Genomic DNA, 22,874 nt, shown 5'->3' with positions numbered 1-22,874 from the left:
CATGGCTTCTTGGATGAGCCCGGTGCAGGAGATGCTCAGTGCTTCCAGGCCCAAAGCAGGGTGCAAGGGGTGACTAACCAAATTCCCCTCCACACCCAGCTTGTCCCATGATGATCCGCCACCACAGCGACCATGGCACCGGCAGCGGGACATATATGTCCCTCATATATGGTCATGAACGGCGCTGGAGAAGTTCATTGGCGAGCTGGGCTGTGTCGGAGGGGAGATAGCTCCCGATAACATCTAAAAAGGTGCTGCTGCTTCAATTGGCTCCTTCCGCAGCTGGGTCGGCATCTGCAGAGATATATCACCCTCCCATCATCGTTGTCCCCGTGAGTCCCCAGGAGCTGTGACAGGGAGTGGGGAAGAGCAGGGCTGTGCCAGCAGGGCAGGAGGCTCAGGATGGGAATGGAGGGACTCCTGTCCCCTCGGGTGCTGTGGCTGCTCCTCTGGGTGCAGCTCTGCAGAGGTAAGTGCTGGCTCCCTTTTCCCACAGCCCAGGGCCATCGGGTACCAGTGGGGTCATCAAGAGCCCTTTGGGAAGAGGGTTTCTTTCCAAGTGCCGCTGAGATGAGGGTCAGAAGGAGCTCAGGTCTATGGACCCTGTGCCTTTGCCTGTGTCCATCTGGGTGGGAGAGGGTGTCTCCATGATGCTGTTAAGGGGTGCTTGGCTGGGGAGGAGCAGGTGCCCTGCGCACGGCCTGGCGATACAGGTTTTGGGTGGGCATGGGCAGGGGCCCTTTGAGGTGGGAGGAGGTGCTGAGGGTTGTGGGACATAATAATGGCTGGGCGGGTCTGGAGTTAGCACCCCCAGCCTGCACAGCCCATGGGGAGTGGGGGGACGCCCACACATCCCCAGGGAGAGCCTGGAGGGGAGAGGGCTCCCATCCTGGTGCCTGTGACAGGCAGGGGGGACCCCAGACCTGCACTCTGGGACTCGGTGCTCTCCTCACCAGTCCCATCTCGGTGGTTGAAGGGGCTGCGGAGGTGAGACTGGAGAATGGCGGCGGACGCTGTGCTGGGAGAGTGGAGGTGAAACACCAGGGCCAGTGGGGGACCGTGTGTGATGACTCCTGGGACACGAATGATGCTGCAGTGGTTTGTAAGCAGCTGGGCTGTGGGTCCGCTGTCAAAGCTCATGCTGAAACACACTTTGGGCCAGGATCCGGCCCCATTTGGATGGATGATGTTAATTGTCACGGCACAGAGTCGGCCCTGTCTGACTGTAGACACCGTGGATGGGGTCAAAGCTACTGTGGTCATGATGAGGATGCTGGAGTGACATGCTCAGGTACGGAGCCAATCTCTTCCCCACCTTTGGGACTGGGACAGGAGAAGGGACCTGGCTGTGCCCTGAGGGAGCAATGAACGGCTGCCAGGGCAGGGTCCTGTGTTGCTGGTCACGCTGCCAAGCTGGGACTGTCATTGCTGGTGTCCCTGGTCCCTGAGGAAAGACCAGTGGGGTTCACCCACCGCTGGGCCCCAAGATGGTTCATCCCACCCTCAGTTGGTGCCTGGGGCTGGGAGATGAATCCCCCTCAATGCCCCGCATTTTTTGTTGGTTCTCATCTTTCTTCTCCAATTCAGCCAGCACCTGTCTGGCATTGCTGAGGGCCAGGTTCCCCTGTGCCAGAGGCACCGAGAGCTGCTCACGCGGCCACCCACAGCCCCAGAGAAGGGTGCAGAGTGGCCAGTGGCTTTTGGGTTGTGCCTCCTGGCAGACACAAGTCCCTCAACCAAAGCAAAGGGGCCGCTCAAAGGGAAAAAGCCCTGTCCTTGGGCAGAGGAGCAGGGTGTCCCTGGTATATCTGTGCCATCAGCACCCATTGGGAGCTGCTGGGAGGGCCGTGGGTCTCTTTGCCTGTGGCCACTGTGCAGGCCAGGTGGGACATGGGTACGTAACTGCCAGAGGGCTGTGGGAACTCACAGGGTTCTTTGGTTACTCCAGGATTTGTCCGGCTGGTTGGAGGGGACAATCCCTGCTCAGGACGAGTGGAGATCCGTGATAGGAACGAGTGGAAAACTGTCTGTGACTCCGACTTTGGTCTCAAAGCTGCCGACGTGGTCTGCAGAGAGTTGCAGTGTGGCACAGCCCTGTCTGTCCCCGGGGCAGCTCACTTTGGAGAAGGGGCTGGTCCCATGTGGGACAGAGAGCTGCAGTGTGTGGGGAATGAATCCCTTCTCAGCTCCTGCCCCACGGGGTCCCCCAGGGAGCAGCCCTGCACCCACGCGAATGCTGCCGGTGTCACCTGCACACGTAAGGACTCGGGGCAGGGTGTTACCACCGGGGGTGTGCCAATGATGGGGGAGCAGGGACGGGACTGTGCTCTGCTGGGTGTGAGGACAGAAGGGGTGATCACAGAACCATAGGATGGTTTGGGTTGGAAGGGACCTTTCAATGTCATCTAGTCCAACTTGCCTGCAACCAGCAGGGACCTCTTCAACTAGATCAGGTTGCTCAGAGCCCCGTTAAACCTGACCTTGAATGTTTGTCTGCAGCCCTAAAATGGTGCAGAAGGAGGAGAAAGGCAGGGTGTCCATTTGGCCTCTACTCCACCACCCAAGGCAGCAAAAGCACAAGTCTGCCCTGTCTCATCCTTCTCTGTCCCAAGTTCACAGGGTTCAGGCTGGTGAACGGCAGCACGGCGTGTGAGGGGAGGGTGGAGGTCCATGTGCAGGGCACCTGGGGCACCCTCTGTGCCTCCCGCTGGGACCTCTTGGACGCCCACGTTCTCTGCCGTCACCTCAACTGCGGGTTTGCTGAGTCCATTCCTAAAGGAGGGCGTTTTGGGAGAGGAACCGGCCCTGTCTGGAGAGACTCCTTCCACTGTGACGGGACTGAAGCCCACCTGGGAGAGTGCCCAGTGACTGCCCTGGGGGCCTTGCCATGCTCCCATGAGAACGACGCTGCTGTCATATGCTCAGGTGAGTGCAGGAAAACACTTGGTTACTCTGTTTTCCTCTTAAATGCTCCCAAAGCAGGGGATCCTGTGGCAGTGCAAGGCTCTGGCTCAGAAGGTCCCCACAGAGGGCTGGCGGCAGGCAGGCGAGCTCCAAGGCCCTCCTGCAAGGGTGCCAGAGCCTGGAGACATGCTGCAGGCTGCCGGGCTCCCCGATGCCGCCAAGGGCTGGGGCATGGCTGCTCTCCCCAGGCCCAGCTCGCTTCGCATCCCTGCGGCTGGTGGGTGGAGGAAGCCCGTGCGACGGGCGAGTGGAGATCTTCCAGCACGGGACGTGGGGCAGAGTCCTGGATGAGCAGTGGGACGTGCAGGAGGCCAGCGTGGTGTGCCGGCAGCTGCAGTGCGGAGAGGCAGAGGCAGCCTACAACCCCCCGAAGGCTCAGAGAGGGACAGGTCCTGTGGGGTTGCACGGGGTGCGGTGTGCAGGGCACGAGGCCAACCTGACCCTCTGCAACACCCCCCTGCCTGAGAGTGCGCTGGAAGCAGGGATTGCCGAGGACGTGGGGGTCGTTTGCCGGGGTGAGTGGCGCTGCACGGCCCCCCCAGGCTCTGGGCTGGGTGGGCAGCCGGCCCTTGATGGCAGCCGGGGTTTCCTCCTGCTACAGGGAGCCGTCAGGCGCGGCTGGTGAACGGGCCTGGGCGCTGCGCGGGGAGAGTGGAGATCTACTACCAGGGCAGCTGGGGGAGCGTCTGCGATGACGGCTGGGACCTGTCTGATGCTGCCGTCGTTTGCCACCAGCTGGGCTGCGGAGGGGCGCTGGAGGCGGTTGGCTCCGCTCGCTTCGGGGAAGGCTCCGCTCAGATCTGGCTGGAGAGCGTGAACTGCTCTGGGGCCGAAGCTGCTCTCTGGGACTGCCCGGCAGGGTCCTGGGGGCAGCACGACTGCGGGCACAAAGAGGACGCAGGAGTCTTCTGCTCAGGTGTGTGCCGGGAGCTGTGGTGGGAGCCCAGTGCCCAGGCAGGCCGGGACGAGGGGAGAGCCGGACACGGCCGAGGCTGTTCCTGGCCAGCTCTGAGCCCCTGACAAAGGCCATCGTGGGGACACCCATGCACAGGTGCCCTCAGTCCCACCGGGGGTCCCTGGGGAGCTCCGCTGTCCCTGACGGTCCGCAGGGAGGGCAGGGGTGTCTGTCCATCAGGGACATTTCTCTGTCCGTGGGTGCAAGGGGGACTTGCTGGACGTGCCTTTGCCTGTCTGAGGGCCTGGCGGGTGCAGGGGTGTCCCTGCTCCCCCAGCCCCAGCCCAGCCTGTTCCCCCTCGCTGCCTTTCCTCCCAGAGTTCATGGCCCTGAGGCTGGAGAACGGCACCAACTGCTCCGGGCGCCTGCAGGTTTTCTACAATGGGACGTGGGGGAGCGTTTGCTCCAACTCCATGACTCCTGAAACTGTGTCGCTGGCATGCAAGGAGCTGGGCTGCGGGGACAGAGGGTCCCTGGAAACACAACGGCCCTATGGCAGGCTGTCTGGCACGGCCTGGCTGGATCGTGTGGAGTGTGGGGAGAGAAACAGCTCCTTCTGGCAGTGTCCCTCCGCTCCCTGGCACCCGCAGTCATGCGATGACCTGCGAGAGGAGACCCACATCACCTGCAAGGGTAATTCTGAGCTAGCCGGGCACCAGCATCCCCTGCGTTCCTGCTCCTGGCTGGGCATGGTCAAATTCCTGGGCCTGCGGGGGCCTTTCGTTTCCAAGCCAGACGCTGCTGCTGCTGGTACCAAAAATGGGACTTCCTCTCCCGGAGCCCCACACATTCACCAGCGGGTGCCAGCCGGGCTCCCAGCTTCGCCTGGTTGAGGCAGAGGTTTCTCGAGGCAAGGTCCCAGAAGGGAACAGCCAGGGCTCTGAGGAGCGTCCCTTCCATGGACACCCTCCTGCTGCTCTGTGACCCAGGGTCCCTTTGGGGCTGAGCAGTCAGGGTCCCCCACGTTGCCGAGTGTGTGTCCCCCGAAGGACCGGGGTTCAGCTGCTGCCATGGGTGGGTGGCACGAGCTGAGCTGAGCCCCGCTCTCTGCTGCACGCCCCCCTGCAGCAGCCCCTTCACCACAGCGTTTCCCTCTGCAGGGAGTCAGCCAGAAACGCCCCCGGCCCCAATGGCTGCGTGCCCCAGCACCCCGAGCTGCACAGGCAGCTGCTCCTCTGCATGCCCCTCTCGCCTGGCAGGGCTCTGCCTGCTATCCCGCGGCCCTGGGAGCTCTCTGCCTTCTCCAGACAGGGAGAAGATTCGTGCCGTGGGAGGGGAGAAGGGGTGCTCTGGCCGAGTGGAGGTGTGGCACCGCGGCTCCTGGGGGACGGTGTGTGACGACTCTTGGGACATGCGGGATGCCGAGGTGGCATGCAGGCAGCTGGGCTGTGGCCCTGCGGTGTCTGCCCTGGCCGAGGCTGCATTTGGGGAGGGGAGCGGCCCCATCTGGCTGGAGCAGGTGGAGTGCCGGGGGACAGAGCCATCTCTGCAGGACTGCTGGGCCCGGCCTGGGGACAGCGGTGCCTGCCGCCATAAGGAGGACGTGGCCGTGAACTGCTCAGGTGGGCGGCAGGGCTGGGACACCTCACAGGGAGCCCTTATCCCCATTGGCTGCCATCATGGCTCCAGAGCTCCTGAGAGCAAGGCCATCCCTGCAGAGCAGGAGAGCCTTTTGCCGAGTGGGCAGCAGCTTCTGTGGGGCTGGGTGTCCTCCAGCTTCTGCCCGCAGGGCCCTGCAGCCCCCAGGGGCATCTCCCGGGCTGCCGGCTCTGTCCCTGCTCTGGGCCCTGCGCTCCTTCCTGGCCATGCTCACCAGTCGTGCAGGAGGGGCGATTTGGGTGGGATGTGGCAGGGATGTCTGCACATGCACACGTGTGCGCACACACACACACACACGGTGTGTCAGAGAGGAGGCTCCCTGGTACCTGCACCCCCACCCTCTCAGCCCAGCTCTCCTTCTCCTCCTCTGCAGATGCACCCAGGACGGCAGCACCAACCCCTCCAGCAGGTAACCCGTCCTCCCCACCAGCGCTGGGTCTTCTTGGGGCCAGGCTGTGACCCACAGCCGGAGGGAAGGGGCTCCTTGCTGGGCTGTGAAACTCCCAGGAGGAGGCAGCGGGGTAGCAGTGGGGCGGGAGGCTGGGGAGGGCTGTCATTCACCCAGCCAGGTGGGAGCTTCCCCATCCCTCATCCCCTGAAACCCGGTACGTAATGGGGGTCAGGACTGGGGTGTGCCGGCCCCTCACCTCTCCCAGGCCTGGTGCTGCCCTTTCTGTGTTCCTGCCATGCAGATCCCACGCGGGGCCGTCTGACCGGCAGCGGGAGAGTCTCATTGCCCGTCATCATGTGCATCATCCTGGGAGCCCTTCTCTGCCTGCTCCTGGCCCTCCTGGCCGGGCAAGTGCGAAGCGCCAGGGCTGGGCGCAGAGGTGGGTCCCTTCCCAGGGGAAGATGCCTGCTGGCAAGGCCAGGGGTGCCATGGGGTGTCAGTGAGTGGGAGAGGCAGAGCTGGGGGGACAAGAGTGTGTGCTCTCTGTGGGATCCCATCCCCTCTCTGACCATCCCTGGGCCAGCCCTGCCTCTGTCCACAGGCTCTGAGAGAGCTCAGGAGCCCTTCCCTGAGGCCGTGTACGAGGAGATCGGTTCCAGCCCAGCATGGCAGAAGCAGGCAAGGTTCAGCGGCTCAGGTTGGTGTGCGTCCCTCGTTGAGGACACATCTACAGTGCTCTTTCCCCTGGCTGCCACGCAGGGTTGAGCCCTGCAGCCCCCTAACCCATGGTTCGTGCGGTTGTGGGGCTGTTGGATCTGTGTGGGGAGCACCCATGTCCTGGGCCCAGGAGAGAAGCTTTCTCCCCACCTGCTCTGCGCGTCCCATTTGGGGACAGCCCCTCTCTGCCTGCCCCTGCACCCTGGGGGACACCTGAGGGGTGAGGGAAGGGGCTGTCCCAGGGCAGCTCTGGCAGGCCCTTGGAGATGGGCTTTGTCCCAGGGCAGCAGGGTGAGTCCTGAGCCCTCGTCCCCGTGCAGCCATGGCTCTGTGGGTCCCACGTCCCCAGCAGCACTGAGCACAAGCTGGGTCAGCAGAGCGCACTCCCCTGACACCCGCTGGGCCTCTCTCCAGGCTCCTATTCAGAGGGGTCCCTGAGCAAGCTGCAGCCCTACCCCGGGGACAGCGAGGAGGAGGATGGTCCATGGCCAGCACCAGGTAATGGGGGGCAGGAAGGGGTGGATGTCTCCTCCCTGCAGACATGTGATGGACAGCAGTGTCACTGAGCATCACCCTTGGAGCTGGGAAATCGGGCGGGATCTCCTGTGGGGCTGCAAACACCAATGTCGGAGCCCCACGTCCCTGCGCATCCTCCCATCCTCTGCTCTGCAGAACGCATCTTCTCACTGTCACCAGCTCTCCTCTCCTTTCAGATGTCCCTGTCCTGCCTGGAGGTGACCCAGCTGATGGCTATGATGATGCCAGGGAGGTTTCTGAGCCTGGGGAGGATCCTTCCCCTGGGCAGGAAGACTGGGAAATGCCCAGGGTGGCAGAGGAAGGATCTGGACCCACGGATACCCTTGGAGGTGAGAGGGAAAGAAAGTGCTGCTGGTTCCTGGGGTGGCATCCCTGGTGTTGGATGAATCACTGTCACACTGAGAGCCCAACGTGCTGGGATGGGAGAACCTGCCCCAGGAGCTTCTTCTGGGGTACCATGGGTGGGAGAGGGAGCTGAACGTCTCAGGACTGGTGAGGAGAAGGGAGGAAGGTGATGTACAGGCCAGGAGAGGCACCCCATGGGGTGAACATGCAATGGCCTTCCTTGCTGTGGTCCCCGGAGCTGAGGGGGATGGCTGGTCCCTGTCCCCAGAGAGCACGGGCTATGACGATGCTGAAGAGGTGTCTGTGGCACATCCCCCTGAGGACACAGAGGCTGCGACACCGGAGCTCAGTGCACAATGGTCCCTGAGCCCTGGACCAGGAGAGCCCATCCCTGCAGTGCAGCTGGGGGCAGCCAGGAGGGAGGAGAGGTCTGTGCAGCTGGGAGAGCCGTGAGCACCAGGGAACCCTCTCCCTTTTCCCACGGGCAGTAGAATCTGCCAGGGGTTTCCTCGATTTTGATTCCCCTGTTTTTACACAGGGGCCCCCATATTGGTTCTTATTAAAAGCCTTTGAGCCAGAGCTGTGCTTGCCTGCCCAGGTGCTTTAGTGTCTCCCTGAGGGTGGCTGGAGGAAACCAGAGCCCAAAGACATGGCGGTGGGGAAGGGGCATGTCTCGGGTGGGTGTGTGGTGCAGGGCAGTGAGCTGAGCTCAGGTCCAGCACAGCTGCCCACCTCTCTCCTGAGAGGGGGCTCCAAAGAGGCAGCGCACACAGCCCTCCTCACCCCACAGCCAGACCCTGGCTGGGCAGGGCAGGCCCACAGTGCCTGCAGAGGACCAGAGGCTCGAGCTCCAGCCTTTCCATCATTTATCAACAATCTTGGTCAACAGGGGAGGTACCAGACGACTGGAGGGTGGCTAATGTGACGCCCATCTACAAGAAGGGTCAGAAGGAGGATCCGGGGAACTACAGGCCTGTCAGCCTGACCTCGGTACCAGGAAAGATCATGGAGAGGATCATCTTGAGTGAGCTCTCACGGCAAGCGCAGGGCAGCCAAGGGATCAGGGCCAGCCAGCAGGGGTTTAGGAAGGGGAGGTCCTGCTTAACCAACCTGATCTCTTTCTATGACCATGTCACTCGCCTTCTGGATGCGGGGAAGGCTGTGGACGTTGTCTATCTGGACTTTGGCAAGGCCTTCGACACCGTCCCCCACAGCATTCTCCTGGAGAAGCTGGTGAATCATGGCATAGACAAGTGTACTCTTCGCTGGGTTAAAAACTGGCTGGATGGCCGTGCCCAGAGAGTTGTGATTAATGGGATGAAATCCTCTTGGCGGCCGGTCACCAGTGGTGTCCCTCAGGGCTCAGTTTTGGGGCCAGTTTTATTTAATATCTTTATCAATGATGTGGATGAGGGGATTGAGTGCACCCTCAGTGAGTTTGCAGATGACACCAAACTGGGTGGGAGAGTTGATCTGCTGGAGGGTAGGAAGGCTCTCCAGAGGGACCTGGACAGGCTGGATCGATGGGCCAAGGCCAACTGTATGAGGTTTAATAAGGCCAAGTGCTGGGTCCTGCATTTTGGTCACAACAACCCAAAGCAATGCTACAGGCTTGGGGCAGAGTGGCTGGAAAGCTGCCCGGCAGAATAGGACCTGGGGGTGCTGGTGGCCGGCCAGCTGAACATGAGCCAGCAGTGTGCCCAGGTGGCCAAGAAGGCCAACAGCATTCTGGCTTGTATCAGGAATAGCGTGGCCAGCAGGAGCAGGGAAGTGATGGTGCCTCTGTACTGGGCACTGGTGAGGCCTCACCTCGAGTGCTGTGTTCAGTTCTGGGCCCCTCTGCGCAAGAGGGACATTGAAGTGCTGGAGTGTGTCCAGAGGAGAGCGACCAGGCTGGTGAGGGGTCTGGAGACCAGGGCATATGAGGAGAGGCTGAGGGAGCTGGGCATGTTCAGCTTGGAGAAGAGGAGGCTGAGGGGAGACCTCATTGCCCTCTACAGCTCCCTAAAAGGAGGGTGTAGAGAGGTGGGTGTTGGCCTCTTCTCCCAGGGGAATAATGACAGGACCAGAGGAAACGGTCTGAAGTTGTGGCAGGGGAGGTTTAGGTTAGATATTAGGAAGAATGACTTTACTGAAAGAGTGGTCAGGCACTGGAACAGCCTGCCCAGGGAGGTGGTTGAGTCACCATCCCTAGAGGCGTTTAAGAAACGTCTAGATTTGGTACTTCAGGGCATGCTCTAAATGGCAGAGATTTTAGGTTGTTGGGGTTTTTTTTTTGTCAGTCCATAACAATTCCTCTCTGCTGCTCCTTCCTTCTAACACTTTTCCCATGGGGTCCCTCTTACAGGCTACAGTCTTTCGAGATAAACCTGCTACAGCATGGGCTCTCCTCAAGCTGAAACTCTTTCAGGAAATATCCAACCTCCCCAGTGTTGGGTCCTCCACCAAGTGCAGGGATTACCTCCTCCGCTGTGCTCCTCTCCTTAGGCTACAGGGAAATACCTGCTCTACTGTGGTATTCTCCACTGCCTGCAGGAGACCATCTGCTCTGGCACCTGGAGCACCTCCTCTCCCTCCTTCTTCACTCACCCTGGTGTTTTCAGGGCTGTTTCTCACACTGTTTCTCCCTCACTCCTCTCCCACTTGAGCACTTGTGTCCTTTCTTAAATACACTCTCACAGAGGTTCCACCATCCTCGTTGATGGGCTCAGTTTTGGCCAGCGGTGGGTTTCTTTTGGAGCTGGCTGGAACCAGCTCTGTCTGGCACGGAAGCAGCCCCTGGTCTCTTCTCACAGAGGCCCATGCCTTCAGCCCCACCACTACCAAACCCTGGAGACGGACACCAATTCTACAAGCCCTGGCTCTGCACCACAAACACTCTGGTGTGAGTCCTCACCCACGGTACAAGCTGCACTCCGAGGATTTTCCCTCCTGGGCACTTTCTAGCCCAGCCCAGCTCCCTCCAAGCTCTGCCACCTCCCCTGCCCTCTCTCCATCCCAGCCCAGTCTGCGCTGGCCCAACAGCAGAGCCTGCCCCAGGGTGCTGCAGAGCTCTGGGCACTCACTCCACAGCCACAGCCCCTCTGAAGGGCACCGCAGCTGCTGGGGGGCAGAGGAGGGTCAGCCCCAGAGATGGGGGGCATTTGGGCACAAGGCAAAGGCAGTCAGTGGGCCCCTGTGTCCTCCTCCCCAGGATGTTCTGAGGGGTCTGCAGCCCCTCTGTGCCATCCCCTCTCCCCAGCCCAGTACAAGAGCCCTGGCCCTGGGGACCCTCAGGCAGCTCCTGCCGCCCCAGTGACAGAGTGGCACTGGGACAGCCTGCCCCAGGCTGCTGCAGCCAGAAAGGTCTTCTCATTTCCCATTTATTCAGCCCTGCTGCTGATGGGTCTCAGGAAAAGAAGTGTTAGCTGGTTCATGTATTTTATTTAAACACACAGAGAGACTGACTCTTCATTTACATATATATTTTTTGTCACAGACGAGAGGTGAAAAGTTAAGGAGGAGGGGAGGAATAGTGAAGGCTTGTCACACCAGGTGCTGGGAATCCTTTGCAGAGGAAGGTACACAGTCTATGGCTGATGAAAAAATGTCCAATCAGTTTCCTCAGGGCATCCTTGAGCTCCTGGTTCCTCATGCTGTAGATGAGGGGGTTCACTGCTGGAGGCAACACCGAGTACAGCAGTGACAGCACTAGGTCTAGAACGGGTGAGGTGATGGAGGTGGTCTTCAAGTAGGAAAAAAATGAAGTACTGATAAACAGTGAGACAATGACCAGGTGAGGGAGGCACGTGGAAAAGGCTTTGTGTCGTCCCTGCTGTGAGGGCATCCTCAGCACAGCCCTGAAGATCTGCACATAGGATACCACAATGAAAACAAAACACGTAAAGAATAAACAGGCACCAAACACAATAAGCCCAACTTCCCTGAGGTAGTCCGAGTCTGAGCAGGAGAGCTTGAGGATCTGGGGGATTTCACAGAACTGGTCTAGGCCATTGCCTTGGCAGAGAGATATTGAAAATGTATTGGCTGTGTGCAGCAGAGCATGGAGAAAGCCACTGCCCCAGGCAGCTGCTGCCATGTGGACACAAGCTCTGCTGCCCAGGAGGGACCCATATTGCAGGGGTTTGCAGATGGCAACATACCGGTCGTAGGCCATGACTGTCAGAAGATAAAACTCTGCTGCCATCAAGGTGAGAAATAGAAAGACCTGTGCAACACATCCCGAGAAGGAGATGGCCCTGGTGTCCCAGAGGGAGTTGGCCATGGCTTTGGGCAGAGTGGTGGAGATGGCACCCAGGTCGAGGAGGGCGAGGTTGAGGAGGAAGAAGTACATGGGGGTGTGGAGGCGGTGGTCACAGGCTACGGCAGTGATGATGAGGCCATTGCCCAGGAGGGCAGCCAGGTAGATGCCCAGGAAGAGGCAGAAGTGCAAGAGCTGCAGCTCCTGCGTGTCTGCGAATGCCAGGAGGAGGAAGTGGGTGATGGAGCTGTCATTGGACATCATCTCCCTCTGCACATGGGGGCCTGTCCAAGAAGGAAACAGCAGTGAAGAGTGAGGACAAACACCTCTGAGCAGAACCTGTTGCATTTGTCACAGTAACGTCCAAGCAGATGAGAACCAGGAGTGATCACAGGTTAAATCTCACTATGATATAAAAGAGCTTTTGACCACTGTCACTCCCAGGTCCCCTGGCTGCAGAACACAGCTGGGGGGTTGTTTTGTTTATTTTGATCCTGTTACCCCTGGCCCACTTGAGGAGTCATGTTTGAAGGTAGAAATCCCTGGCATTTCTGCTACCCTACGAGTGCTATTGTGAGAGTCCTGGGAGGCAATAGGACAGAGCCTTAGTGCAGAAGGAGCAGAGCTGGTCTCTCCATCCGTCCTGCTCTCAGCTGCTTTTTGCCAGCACTGCTTTGGTCTGGAGGATGATCCCATGGAGAGCAGAGGAGTCCAGTTCCAAAGTGCAGATCTCCAAACTCCCCTCCCCAGGGAAGAGCTGTCAGCTTTGGATGCCCAGAAGATGGGGTGCCCTTTGTGGAGAGTTAATGTTATCCCCACCCCATGGACTGCATTGCCTAGAGACCCAGAGGTTAGAAGAGGCCTTGGGCACCAGGGACACATCTGCATGGCAGGACCTGCAGGGTCAGTGGCTGAGCTGCTGATGAAGCCCCCACCCCAGAGAGACTGAAAACAAGAGCAGCAGCAGCAGCAGCAGCAGGGATGGGTGGAGAAGCAAGGAGAAATGCCCCGATGCTTCTGCCAAAGGGAAACAAGGCCAGGGAGGGACAGAGGGTGCTCAGGAGAGTCCCTTCTGCTGCAGCTATGGCCACAGATGAGGCAGCTGCTGCCCTGGATCCCACGTCCTTGAGGGCAGAAGCTCACTGGGCAGGGTTAGAGTTGGCACTGGCAGGAGGCAGAGTTCCTCTGAAGCACCGGGACCCTGCTCTGAAGGACAGTCCTGGGCACCCCTGGCTGCACACCCGCCTTCATGCCCCTGCAACCATCCCCAGGAGAAGGCAGCCACCGTGTCCTGTCCCTCTGACGGTGCTGCAGGGAAGCCCTGCTCTGCAGCACACCCTTCTCCTCCTCTACACCAGAGAAAGATCCCACAGGCTGTGGGCTACGACAGCTTTATGAGAACCCTTCAGGATCGGCAGCGGCATTGCCCTGCAGCCTCACACTTACCGTGCAGAGGGCTGGGAAGCTTTCTCCCACAGTGAGCTCTCAGCTCTCCTCCCAATCACGACTGCCTTCACGCTCTCTCTGCATTGATGGTTCCATCCTCGGTGCCTGCAGGCAGCGCCCTCAGCCCTGCTGCCTGCTTCACATCAGCTTCCTTTGTCCCAAGAGCCCGGCCCAGCTCAGCACCAGAGGAGCAGCCCAAGGCATTTTAATGACCCCTCGGGTGGGTTTGGGGTGGAGTCCCTGAACCTCAGACACTGAGAGGAAGTTGAAGAAACTTCTCAAGAAGACAAACCCAGATGTAAACTCCAAGGTTTCTTGGAGTGTTAATGGGTCCCACTGAGGACCATTACCAACAAAGCCTCCCCAGGGGCTCGTTAGAGCACAAAACTGGAGGCAATAATGACAGGTAGGTAAAGGGAAATTAAAGGTGGCTCTGATGCTGAGCAAACCTGAAGGTGTTACTCCTTTGGTGTCCCATACCTGCACCTCTTTCTTTGAAGGCACCCAATTGTCTTTTTGATTTCACCCCAATATCTCACTACCCTTACTGATATCTCTCCATCCTCCCTGGCTGTTCCTGGAAAGACAAAGCCATGGGCTGGTCCAGCCTCCCCCTGGGTGTCCTCTTGTACCACAGTACTGCCCTTGGGGTGACAGTTTCTTCTGGTCATTTCTGGTCTCAACCTCCCAATCCAAACTTTGTGGCATCCTTCTTTTCTCCTGCTTTTTTTTCCACCATGAAGAAAAGCTCCAGCATCTCTGAAACCACCCTTCACGCAGTTACAGGTCATGACTGTGATGCTCTGAGCCCCCACTTCACCAGGCTGAAGGAGACCAGGATCCCCAGCCTCCCCTCACGGGGCGTGTGCTTGAGGCCATGAATCCCATATTGGCAGAGCTTCTCTGGACGCTCTCCATTCCTCCCCACTTGTCTAGAACAGGAAGCCCCAGTGAGGGGCACACGAGCCCCGAGGTGGCCACTCCAGGTTTCAGTGGAGTGAGATGACAGCTCCCCTGGTGTGGGTGACCCACGCTCCTCCTAATGCTGCGTCCTCCCTACAATATGCACCCACTCTTCCAGCAGCCTTACTTTTCCAGTCACGCAGACACTTCTGTGGGATGTGGCAATTCTGTCTGAGGTTATGGAAACCTCTGCTTTTCTCTTACTTCCCTTCCTGTCAATTTCTCCAACTGAATGTGGCGCTTTTGTTTAGGCTTCTCAATGTCTTAAGAATTCCTAAAAACCTTCTAGTTGGCTTAGCTTGAATTTTTTTCTCTACTCCCATTTCCTCTGATTTCCCCATCGGTTAGCAAAACTGGAGAGACTACTAATGTGCGTCTCTGCTAATTCTCATCAGGTCTTTCCTGCTGCTTTTTTAATGCCCTTTTATTTTTGTGTATTTTTCCAGATATCTGTAAAACTAAATCTTCACGTGGTGTTAGCTCTCACAGAGACTGTGAATTTGAATCTGAGGTCTTTACATTTTCCCTTTGCTGTATTGAGTGCCGCCGACTTTAATACATTTTCAGTTGACCTTCAGTTTTACTCTAGACTCCCAGGGTGAGATTCACTTCTAAATTTAGAAGTCTGCAATGGCAGCTAAAGAAGTTTTTCTACACAGTTGTGGAGATGTATAGAAACACCTGCTTTTGAGGTTTCAAAGATCATTTGGTACCAATAATGCACTACTTTTTGCAAAAAGGGATATATCTTAGCTATATCGGTTAACTTTTATGCCTGTTTAGAATCATAGAATGTGTTGGGTTGGAAGGGACCTCTAAAGGCCATCTAGTGCAACCCCCCTGCAGGGGCGTTGCCCCTCATCGCTACATGCTCTTGCAAACAGCCCCTCCCCCGCTTTCTTGTAGGCCCCTTTCGGGTACTGGAAGGCCGCTATCAGGTCTCCCTGGAGCCTTCTCTTCTCCACGCTGAATCATGGAATCACAGAATGATGGAATTTTGAGGGTTGTAAGGGAACTTAAAGATCATCTAGTTCCAACCCCCCTGCCATGTGAAGGGGCATTTCCCACTAGATCAGGTTGCTCAGAGCCCCATCCAGGGCTTCCACCACCTCTCTGGGTAACCCGTTCCAGTGTCTTACCACCCTCCTGGTAAAGAACTTCTTCCTGACGTCCAGTCTGAATAGTCCCGTCTCTAGTTTTAATCCATTCCCTCTAGTCCTACCATTACCCGACATCCTAAAAAGTCCCTCACCAGCTTTCTTGTAGGCCCCCTTAAGATACTGGTAGGCCACTAGAAGGTCTCCTCAGAGCCTTCTTTTCTCCAGAATGAACAACCCCAACTCACTCAGTCTGTCCTCATAGGAGAGGCGCTCCAGCCCTCTGATCATCCTTGTGGCCCTTCTCTGGACGCGTTCCAGCACGCCCATATCTCTCTTGTAGTAGGGGCTCCAGAACTGGATGCAGTACTCCAGGTGGGGTCTCAGGAGAGTGGAGTAGAGGGGGAGAATCACCTCCCTCGCCCTGCTGGCCACACTTCTCCTGATGCAGCCCAGGAGACGATTGGCTTTCTGGGCTGCTAGTGCATGCTGATGGCTCATGTGCAGCTTCTCATCTACCAGCGCCCCCAAGTCCTTTTCTTCAGGGCTGCTCTCAAGTCAGTCACTGCCCAGCCTATATCGGTGCTTGGGATTGCCCCGACCCAGATGGAGGGCCTTGCACTTGGTCTTGTTGAACTTCATGAGGTTGGCATGGGCCCACCTCCCCAGCCTGTCAAGGTCCCTCTGGATGGCATCCCTTCCCTCCAGCCTGTCAGCCGCCCCACACAGCTTGGTGTCGTCGGCAAACTTGCTGAGGGTGCACTCTACGCCACTGTCCATGTCGCTGACGAAGATGTTAAACAAGACCGGTCCCAGTACTGATCCTTGAGGGACTCCACTTGTCACTGGCCTCCACTTGGACATGGACCCATTGACAGCCACTCCTTGGGTGCAGCCGTCAAGCCAGTCCTTTATCCACTGAATTGTCAGTCCATCAAGCCCATATTTTATCAGCTTGGAGACCAGTATGTCATGCGGGACAGTGTCAAAGGCTTTGCTCAGGTCCAGGTAAATGACGTCAGTTGCTCTCCCCTTGTCTATTGATGTTGCGACCTTCTCATAGGAGGCCACCAGGTTTGTCAGGCACAATTTTCCCTTGGTGAAGCCATGTTGATTGTACCAATCACCTCTTCATTATTCTTCTGCCTCAGCAGCGCCTCCAGGAGGATCTGCTCCATAATCTTACCAGGCACAGAGGTGAGACTGACTGGCCTAGAGTTCCCTGCTTCCTCCTTCTTTCCCTTTTTGAAAATGGGGATTATGTTTCCCCTTTTCCAGTCAGTGGGGACTTCACCAGACTGCCATGACTTTTGGAATATAATAGAGAGCGGTTTAGCAACCTCATGCACCAGTTCCTTCGGTACCCGTGGGTGTATCCCATCAGGTCCCATGGACTTGTTCACTCTCAGGTTCATCAGATGGTCATGAACCTGATCTTCACTTACGATGGGCAGTTCTGTCCAACCCCTGCCATTGTCTTCTGTGACTCCGGGAGTGTGGCTGGAGCCCTTGCCAGTGAAGACTGAGGAAAAGAAGTTGTTGAGAACCTCGGCCTTCTCCATATCACTTGTCACCAGCTCCCCCGTTTCCTTTCGGAGGGGGCCCACACCTTCCTTAGTCTTCTTCTTACCTATGTGTACCTATAGAAATTTTTGCTGTTGAACAACCCCAGGTCCCGCTGGATGACATCCTGTCCCTCTGGCATGTCAACCACACCACTCAGCTTGGTGTCATCGGCAAACTTGCTGAGGGTGCACTTGATCCCACTGTCTAAATCATTGATGAAGATATTAAACAGCACTGGTCCCAAGACGGATCCCTGAGGGACACCACTTGTTACCCCTCTGCATCTGGACATCGAGCCATTGACCACTGGATGACCACCTCTGGATGCGAACCTTCTGCCAGTTCCTTATCCACATAACAGTCCTCCCATCAAATCCGACTTTAACTGACTGCCATGACTTTTCCAACATCATGAAGAGTGTCTTGGCAACTACATCAGCCAATTCCCTCAGGACTCTGGGGTGCATCAGGCCCCATGGACTTGTGTATGTTCAGGTTCCTCAGGTGGTCACAAACTTTGTCTTCACTTACAGTGGGAGGGACTTTGTCCCCCAGGTCCCCATCTTGAAGTCCTTCAACTTGGGAGGTGTGAGGAGAGAGGCTAGCAGTGAAGACTAAGGCAAAAATTGTTGAGAACCTCAGCCTTCTCCTCGTCTGTTGTTACCAGTTTGCCATTCTCAGTCATCAGGGAGGGCACGCTTTCTTTAACCTTCCTTTTCTGGTTTGACCAGCAGGTCCCAACTCAGCCATGCTGGTCTCTTCCCTTTCTTGCTTGATTTCTGACACCTGGGGATCGAGAGCCCTTGTGCTCTATGGAAAGCGTCCTTGAAGATCTGCCAGCTCTCTTCTGCCCCCTTGTCCCTGAGGACCATTTCCCAGGGGGTCCTATTGACTAACTCTACGACGATCCAGAGGTTTGCTTTCCTAAAGTTCAAGGTCCTGACTACGCCCTTGTCTGACACGTATCCCTTAGGACTGTGAACTCCACCAGTGCGTGGTCACTGCACACCAGGCTGCCTCCAATCTTGACATCCCCAATGAGCTCACTCGCATTGGTGACTGTCAGGTCCAGTATGGCATCCCCTCGGGCAGGGCTGTCTATTTCCTGTCTTAGGAAATTATTGTCGAGGCACTCCAGGAACCTCCTGGATTGTCTACGGCTCACCGTGTGACTTTTCCAGCAGGTGTCAGGGTGGTTGAAATCCCCCAGCAGGACGAGAGCCTTCGAGCATGATGCCTCCTGTAGCTGCAGGAAGAAGGCTTCATCAGAAGGTTCCCCTTGATCAGGTGGCCTGTAGTAGACACCAACCACCAGGTCTCTAATGCCTACCCATAAGCTTTTGACTTCCTCTTGGCTGTTCTTTAGGGACATCTCTTCACACTCTATCCCTTGCTGAACAGAGAGGGCAACACCTCTGCCCCTCCTTCCTCAACAGCTTGTAGCCATTGATAGCCACACTCCAGCCATAGGATTCGTCCCACCAGGTTTCAGTAATGGCCACTAGGTCATAGCTTTCCAGCAGCATGGTAGTTTCCAGCTCCTCCTGTTTGTTACCCATGTTGCGTGCGTTTGTGTAGAGGCACTTCAGCCGGGCTGTTGCCTGTGTTACCTTCTTAGAGGAGATCACCTTGAGGTGTTTCATGGGTGTTTCCCTGTTGACTCCAACAACCTCAGAAGCCCCTGGCTCGTCTCTGTAAGACTTTGACTATGATGCAGTGTTCCCAGCATGCCCCCGGGCAACAGGTCAGAGGCCCTCACTAGTGCCCTGTCCCCCTAACCCTGATGTGTTATCCCACAGCTGGTCACAGACAAGCCTGATATTATCATCCCCCTCCCCCTTCACATCTAGTTTAAAGCCCCATCGATCAGCCCCACAATCTCTTGAGCAAAGACCCTCTTCCCCCTTTGAGAAAGGTGTCTCCCAGGTGATGCCAGCAAGCCCGGTGCCGTGTAGGCCATCCCATTGTCAACAAAAATGAAATTGTGGTGGTGACACCAGCCATGGAGCCACGGATTAATAGACTGGATCCGTCTGTTTCTTCCATTGTCACTGCCTGCAACTGGAAGAAGTGAGGAAAAAATAACCCGTGTCCCAGATTCCCTCACCAACCTTCCCAAGGCCCTGAAGTCCCCTTTGATTGCTCTTGGTCTATGAGTCGCAGCTTCCTCTCCACCTACAAGGAAGATCAGTAATGGGTAATAGGCTGAGGACTGTATCAAGCGAGGAAGTTTCCTGGTGATGTCCTTCACCCGGGCTCCAGGAAGACAGCAGACTTCTCTATGAGGAGGGTCTACCCGGCATATTGGACCCTCTGTTCTCCTCAGGAAGGAGTCACCAACGACCATAACCCTTCTTTTCTTCCTTGGGGTTGTGGTTGTGATACGGGTGGTACACCATTCTGACTGTGGAGACATCTCTGGTGTGGATTGCCCATCATCCACATCCTCATTTGACTGGCCTTCCTCAACCAGAACCTCATATCTGTTGTTCAGAGGTACCGGGGTGGGGGACAAGGTGGGCAAGGAGGGAGTTCGCCTCCTGCCCTGACCATGAATTTCCCTCCATTCACTCTTTGCATTTAGGCTTCTGTCTTCTGCCTGACAGGGCAGGATACAGGGGTCCCTGGATCCCGGTGACTTTCTGATAGGTGCTCCTGCTTCTGTTTCAAGGAGGGCAGAACCTGGCTCCACCAGTCTGTGTCTTGTTCAGCCTCCCTAATGCTCCTTAACCTTTTGACTTCCTCTCACAGCTCTGCCACCAGGCTGAGCAGATGGTTCACCTGTTCACAAGGCACACAGCAGCTGTTACAGCTGCCCCGCGTTACCAGTGAAAGGCTCTGGCACCCCCTGCAGCCTGTGACCTGGATGGCTGTATGTTCCTGTGGGAGCTCTCTCTGGGTTCCCACATCCATCCTGGCTAAGGTTGAGAGCACGACCTTCTGCCGGGTGGAGACCAGAGCTAAACTCCATCCGAGAGGGTGATGACCACCTTGTTGTGGTGCTCCCCGGTGACGCCCTGGGTGATGCCCATGCGCTGCATGCTTACTCAGTGCGCAGTGACCAGGTCGCTGTGCTCCCAAAAGGCTTCTTTTATGAGGGGGGAAGTGGTCCCAGCGAGTACGCCTCCTTTAGATCTGCTGCCCGTGGTGCTGGCTCTGCCCACACCTCCTCAGCAGACCACCCACGAGCGGCCGGTTTCCGGCACAGGCTGGCCGCTTTTCCTCACTTCAAAAAGCTCCCAAAGGAGCCCCTCGCTGGCCCTTTTTGCCATGATTCCCTTCCCCAGTGTGGACTTACCTGCACAGAGATGGTCACCTCAGCAACTTTCTGTGTGTGCAACTCGATTTAGGAAACTGTTGTAAGTCTTGTGGTTGCGAGTGTCTGATTCGATTCAGGAAACTGTCGTACGTGTCCGGTGAACCTTTCCTTTTTTGAATCTTTAAATATGTCACTGTGTTGGTTATAGCAAATTTTGATAAATCACTTTGAGAACTGGCAAATGATGAAGTATTGTTAGAATCGTATGACTTAACCCCGTGTTACTAAATCTGAAATTGCTGCCACCTCAAAGTTGGGCAGGATCCCAAATCAACATTCACAACGAGACTGGACATGAGGAGAAAGAAATGTCCCATGAAGGACAGTGCTGTGACTCCTGAGGTCACCCAGAGGGAGCCTGGATCAGCGCAACGCTGGGTGTTCCAAGGAACAGGCAGGGAGGAAGAAGAGCTGTCAGGAAAGGCGAGGAGATGCCCCAGTGGGAGGAAGGGGAGGAAAGAGGTTGGGTGTCCACAGCCTGCAGGTCTTTGTCCCCTTGGCTGTGGCTGTTGTCTTTGCTACCAAGGCCTGAAAGGAGACACCTTAATCTCATGGAACCGGGGCCTCACTGCTTCCTTGCACCCCCCAGGGAGGCTGGGAGGTGTGGTGCCGTTGTCCTTCACTCGGCATTGCCTACCCAACACCTCACTGCCCCGGGAGGAGCCCTGAGCCAGTGTGAGGGACAGGATCCCCCTTCCCAGGGCTGGCCGCTTGGCGGGATAAAATACATCACGGCTTTACTCAGCATCAGCTCCACCTGCACAGTGCCTTTGCCTCCCTGTAATCACAGCCTCCAGTTGCCTGCTCAAACAAATCCATGGGGAGGCTTGGTCTGTCATGGCCCTCAGTGGGGACAATTAATGCTCCAAGACACTTTGGCGTTTGCTTCGGACTTGAATTCCTGCACAGGTTGTTCAAGCTCCTCTCAGTATCTGGCATTCCTGGGCTCAGCAGCAAATGCCCCATGGGGCTCGTTAAAGTGCAGAAAGCCCTAAGGAGCCACAGCTCTGCCATGATTTTCTTCAGGGCTTCTAGCCTGGTACAGCTCAGTGGAGAGGTCTCAGGAGTCTACTTAAAGTGGAAGGTTTCAAGAAGCACTTAATAAAAAGGTAATTTTTCATTTGGAAAGGGCTTTTCATTAGTCTTTTTATTTTTCCAGAGGAAATGCTTGCAGCTTTCTCCAACTGATACTGAACCAGAGGGTCTCCTAAGGAGGACCGGAGAGGTAGCAACTGCCATCTCCTCGAGGTCCCCCACTGTACAGACAACTTGCCCCCCCACCTCCTCCTCCCCACCGTTTCTCTTGGGGCTGCCTGGGACTTGCATTCTTTTCCTACACCAGACTTGTGCGCTGAGTCTGCAGCTGAATGTTCACAGCTCCTTTGCACCAATTCCTGCCCGATTCCCCCGGAGACTTGGCTGTAAATAGACAAGGGATTCTTATTAAATTTGAACAGCCAGAAGGAAAAAATTATACCAATTAATTAAAGAAACCCAATGCATTCCTCCACTATATGACAAGTCCAAGCCTCCAATAAGCTCCACCTTCCTCAAACCACCACCATAAAAGAAATACGTTGGAGAGATTGATAGGAAATTCTAAATATACGCACAGTTAGTGAGTTGGCTAAAGAGACAGTGTGGCAGATTAAGTAAACTGTGCCTTATTCTTGGCCAACTTTCCATCCCAGAGCCTTGTCACCAACTCATGTCTCTAGCGATGTCCCTGCCCATGTTACATTATGTGCTTGTTAAACAAAACTTTTCTTCTCCAGTAAACTCGGGCAAAACTCTTCCTTGGAGACAGTCTCTCCTCAAGGTCCCCCTGCAACCATACGGTGAATTGAGATGCAAGAATAAACTCATTACAGTTCCTTCATGTTAAGAAGCTCCCAGGGGAAAGTCACGCAGTGTGGAGGGCCCTGGTGGGAATAAAGAGCCTTGGAGGTTCAGCAGGGTCTGCTGAGGGCTGTGGGTGATGAAGCTGCTTCAGGAAATGGAAGCGTGCCTCCCTGGGGGCTGATTGGAGCAGAAAACCAGAGGCAGTGATTTCAGGGTGACAAAGAAAGGAGGCAGAGACATCCTGTGTGCTGTAGCCCCCTGGATGTGCCCTGCCAAGCCAAGGGGCCCAGTGCTAATCCCCAGCTCATTGCAATGGGGATGCTTTTGGCCATCACCACATGAGCTTTCCCTCTGCTCACCACCAGGGCCCATACACGCTGAGTGCCTTCCACACTCTTGCCCCTCAGACTCGGCACGACGCAGCTCCCCCTAAGCCTTTGCCTGGACACTAACCCTAATCCCTCACCTGCAGCTCTCATCTGTAGCCCTTCCCTGAACATCAACGCCAAAGCTGAAACCCTCACCACATGCCTCACGCCTAAACCCAAACCCAGCTCCCTCGTCCTGTCACCAACTCAGAGATACTTATTGGAGAGGCCAAGACTGGTGGCAGCCTGGGCTGCAGCGTTCAGCCCCTGGTGGAATTCATGATCTGAAGGGATATATGCCAGCTGAAAACTACAGTCAAGACCCTAAACCTTGGGAAAGGAACTCTCAGCTGTTTTGGTCACTGGTAAATGGGACACGTGTGACCCTCTGGAAGTGCAACAAGGCCACGTGCAAGGTCCTGCACCTGGGTCGGGGCAATCCCCAGTATCAATAGAGACGGACTGATGAATGGATTGAGAGCAACCCTGTAGAGAAGGACTTGGGGATGCTGGTGTGTGAAACAT

The 22,874-nt window shown here is 56.5% G+C and overlaps 2 protein-coding genes across 2 annotated transcripts; one reads left to right on the top strand and one right to left on the bottom strand.

Annotated features, from left to right (window-relative positions):
• Positions 1 to 355: 355 nt before the first annotated feature.
• On the top strand, positions 356 to 6,674 carry LOC128903467 (scavenger receptor cysteine-rich type 1 protein M130-like). The gene is made up of 11 exons (XM_054187478.1): positions 356 to 469; positions 977 to 1,291; positions 1,949 to 2,257; positions 2,620 to 2,925; positions 3,153 to 3,479; positions 3,566 to 3,880; positions 4,238 to 4,552; positions 5,020 to 5,082; positions 5,167 to 5,481; positions 6,175 to 6,348; positions 6,511 to 6,674. Exons 1-11 carry the CDS (start codon positions 403 to 405, stop codon positions 6,672 to 6,674), a joined length of 2,670 nt encoding a protein of 889 aa, XP_054043453.1. The 5' UTR covers positions 356 to 402.
• A 4,432-nt stretch (positions 6,675 to 11,106) lies between these two features.
• LOC128903478 (olfactory receptor 14A16-like) lies at positions 11,107 to 12,009 on the bottom strand (the record flags this gene model as incomplete). Its single annotated transcript, XM_054187491.1, has 1 exon — positions 11,107 to 12,009. A coding segment is annotated over exon 1 (903 nt), but the record flags the coding sequence as incomplete, so codon positions are not given.
• Positions 12,010 to 22,874: the final 10,865 nt, after the last annotated feature.

This window comes from Rissa tridactyla, unplaced genomic scaffold, assembly GCF_028500815.1.
Source record: "Rissa tridactyla isolate bRisTri1 unplaced genomic scaffold, bRisTri1.patW.cur.20221130 scaffold_37, whole genome shotgun sequence".
Classification (NCBI taxonomy): domain Eukaryota; kingdom Metazoa; phylum Chordata; class Aves; order Charadriiformes; family Laridae; genus Rissa; species Rissa tridactyla.
Note: the sequence above shows the minus strand (reverse complement) of the source record. Positions and strands in the feature narration are given on the sequence as shown.

Coding starts and splice junctions, on each gene's coding strand:
- LOC128903467 (XM_054187478.1), top strand. CDS start 403: ATGGGAATGGAGGGACTCCTGTCCCCTCGGGTGCTGTGGCTGCTCCTC. Junction 2,258..2,619: donor TGCCGGTGTCACCTGCACAC/GTAAGGACTCGG, acceptor CCAAGTTCACAG/GGTTCAGGCTGGTGAACGGC. Junction 5,083..5,166: donor CAGCACCCCGAGCTGCACAG/GCAGCTGCTCCT, acceptor TGCCTTCTCCAG/ACAGGGAGAAGATTCGTGCC.